Consider the following 2864-nt stretch of genomic DNA (forward strand, 5'->3'; position numbering starts at 1 on the left):
CGCTCATCGCCGAACTCATGGACCGACTCAAGAACGCCAAGATCTATACGGCGCTCGACGTTCGCTGGGGCTACAACAACATCCAGATTAAGACCGGTGACGAATGGAAGGCCGCGTTTACGACCAATCGAGGACTGTTTGAGTCTACGGTTATGTTCTTCGGGCTCACCGGCTCCCCCAGCACGTTCTCCGCGTTCATGAACGACATCTTCAAGGACCTTATCGTCGAAGGAAAGATCACCGTGTACCTGGACGACATACTCATCTTCAGTAGCGACCTTACGGAACATCGCAAGGTCGTGCACGAGGTCCTCAGACGATTAGAAGCGAATGACCTCTTTCTAAAGCCGGAGAAATGTCGGTTCGAACAGTCACAGATCGAGTATCTTGGCATGATCTTCTCCGAAGGGCGCGTGGGCATGGACCTGGTCAAAGTCAAGGGAATTGCAGACTGGCCAACTCCTCAGAACACTTCGGACGTACGGAAGTTCCGTGGCTTTGCCAACTTCTACCGACGATTCATCCACGACTTCAGTGCCATCTGCAGACCACTGGACCGACTTACGGGCAATAACCCCTGGCAGTGGGGCGAGGAAGAGCAACGTGCGTTCGACGAGATCAAACGACGGTTCTGTGAAAGTCCGGTCCTCTGCATCTATGACCCGGAACGGAAAACGCGAGTTGAGGTCGACGCCTCCAGGTACGCCACTGGTGCGGTCCTGTCCCAAGAGGGCGACGATGGAAAGTTTCACCCGATCGCGTACCACTCCGAGTCCATGAACATTGCTGAACGGAACTACAAGATCTACGACAAGGAGATGCTCGCGATCATCCGTGCCCTGCAAGCGTGGCGTCACTACCTCGAAGGTCTCCCCTCCCAGTTTGAGATTGAGTCGGACCACAAGAACCTCGAGTACTGGAGGACGGCGCAGAACCTCACTCGCAGACAGGCGCGATGGGCCCTGTATCTATTGCGGTTCGACTTCGTCATCACCCACAAGCCTGGTGTCTCTAACGGACGCGCTATCGAGACGACCGGACTATCAGCACGGTGATGGTGAAGACAACCTGGCTCGAACGGTGCTCCGTCCCGAACAGTTCCGTATCCTAGCGAGTCGACGGGGACACCTTGCGGTCGTACCGGACAAGGCTCTCCTGAAGCGCATCAGGGAGTGTCAGAACTTCGAACCTGCGGTCGTGGAAGCCCTGAAGCATGTGAAGAAGCTCGGCCCTGCAGCACTGCGAAACGACCTGGTCGATTGGAACATCGAACAGGATCTCCTCCAGTACCGAGGCAAGATCTACATTCCGAATGATCAGGAGCTGCGGACCGAGCTGGTACGGCTTCACCACGACTCTCCTCTGGCAGGACACCCCGGAGTTTGGAAGACGGTCGAGCTGCTGTCGCGCAACTATCACTGGTACGGCATGGCTCAATTCGTGAAGGACTATGTACGGACTTGCGACACTTGCCATCGAGGGAAGACGTTGCGCACGAAACCCTATGGACCGCTGCAGCCGAATGAAATCCCGGAGGGTCCGATGCGCATCATGACGACGGACTTCATCGTTGGACTTCCCAAGGTCACAGTAGCCGGAGTCGAGTACGACGCCATTCAGGTCATGGCGGACCGGCACAGCAAGATGGTACACTTCGCTGCAACAGACGAGGAGGTCGACGCTGAAGGAGCTGCTTGGAACCTCATCCGTGATCACGTACGCCTGCACGGCGTTCCGCGAAAGATCATCTCAGACCGAGGACCGCAGTTCTCAAGCAAGTTGTTCCGCGCAGTCCTTAAGGGTCTCGGCATCGAGAGCGCATTATCGACGGCATACCACCCTCAGACCGACGGTCAGTCCGAACGCTGGAACCAGGAGCTGGAAGCCTACCTCCGCATGTTCTGTTCTCTGCGACGAGACAATTGGGTCCACTGGCTACCAATTGCGGAGTTTGCCTTTAACTCACGGGTTCACTCAGCCACTGGGTACTCGCCCTTCTTCCTGATGTACGGATACGACCCGGAGTTTGACATTCCGGTTCTCGACACGGAAGTACCAGCGGCAGATGAACGGCGAGAGGAACTACGAAAGGCACGGGAGGACGCAACTGCGGCACTGGGTCTGGCGGCCGAACGGATGAAGGAGCATTTTGACAAACACGTTCGAGAGCTACCGACCATCGTAGCTGGACAGAAGGTCTGGCTCGACACCCGCAATCTGCGCATCACGGGGATGCCGCAAAAACTCGTAGATCAGTTGGCTGGACCATATGTGGTCAAGAAACAGGTCGCACCACTGGCCTACGAGCTGGTGCTCCCCAAGGACATGCAAATCCACCCCGTCTTCCATGTCTCACTCCTCACACCCCACCAGCATAGTGATCTCCCAGGCCGTCATCCACCCGAGCCAGCCCCTCTCTAAGTGGAGGGGGAGGAAGAATACGAGGTTGACGAAGTCATCGACTCGAGACGTTTCGGCCGATGGAAGAAACTCAAGTACCTCGTTCACTGGAAAGGCTGGGTAACAAGCACAACAGCTGGGAACCGGCGGAAAACCTGGTACACGCCCCTCAGCTGGTCAAGAAATTCTACGCCAAGTTTCCTTCAAGGCCTCGATCGTGAGGACACGATCCTGTTGAACTTGGACTTATCCGGTCCGGACTACACGAGGCTATGCGTCTTCTAGCGCTTAGCTGTAGTCGCTTATGTAGTATGTTACCATATTTGGGACTCTCTGCTCGTGTACTATAGCTATGCTTCCGGACTCTTCTGGTACTGTCTAGGACAATCCGTACTACTCCAGAACGGTCTAGACAGGTCTATGCCTTACTCATCTCTTACTCATCCTATGGTGCGATACGTCGC

The 2864-nt window shown here is 55.7% G+C and overlaps 1 protein-coding gene across 1 annotated transcript; it reads right to left on the reverse strand.

Moving 5' to 3' along the window:
- Nucleotides 1-371: 371 nt before the first annotated feature.
- On the reverse strand, nucleotides 372-926 carry DICSQDRAFT_68349 (uncharacterized protein; the record flags this gene model as incomplete). Its single annotated transcript, XM_007369349.1, has 1 exon — nucleotides 372-926. A coding segment is annotated over one exon (555 nt), but the record flags the coding sequence as incomplete, so codon positions are not given.
- Between the last annotated feature and the right edge of the window lie 1938 nt (nucleotides 927-2864).

This window comes from Dichomitus squalens, assembly GCF_000275845.1.
Source record: "Dichomitus squalens LYAD-421 SS1 unplaced genomic scaffold DICSQscaffold_47, whole genome shotgun sequence".
Taxonomy (NCBI): domain Eukaryota; kingdom Fungi; phylum Basidiomycota; class Agaricomycetes; order Polyporales; family Polyporaceae; genus Dichomitus; species Dichomitus squalens.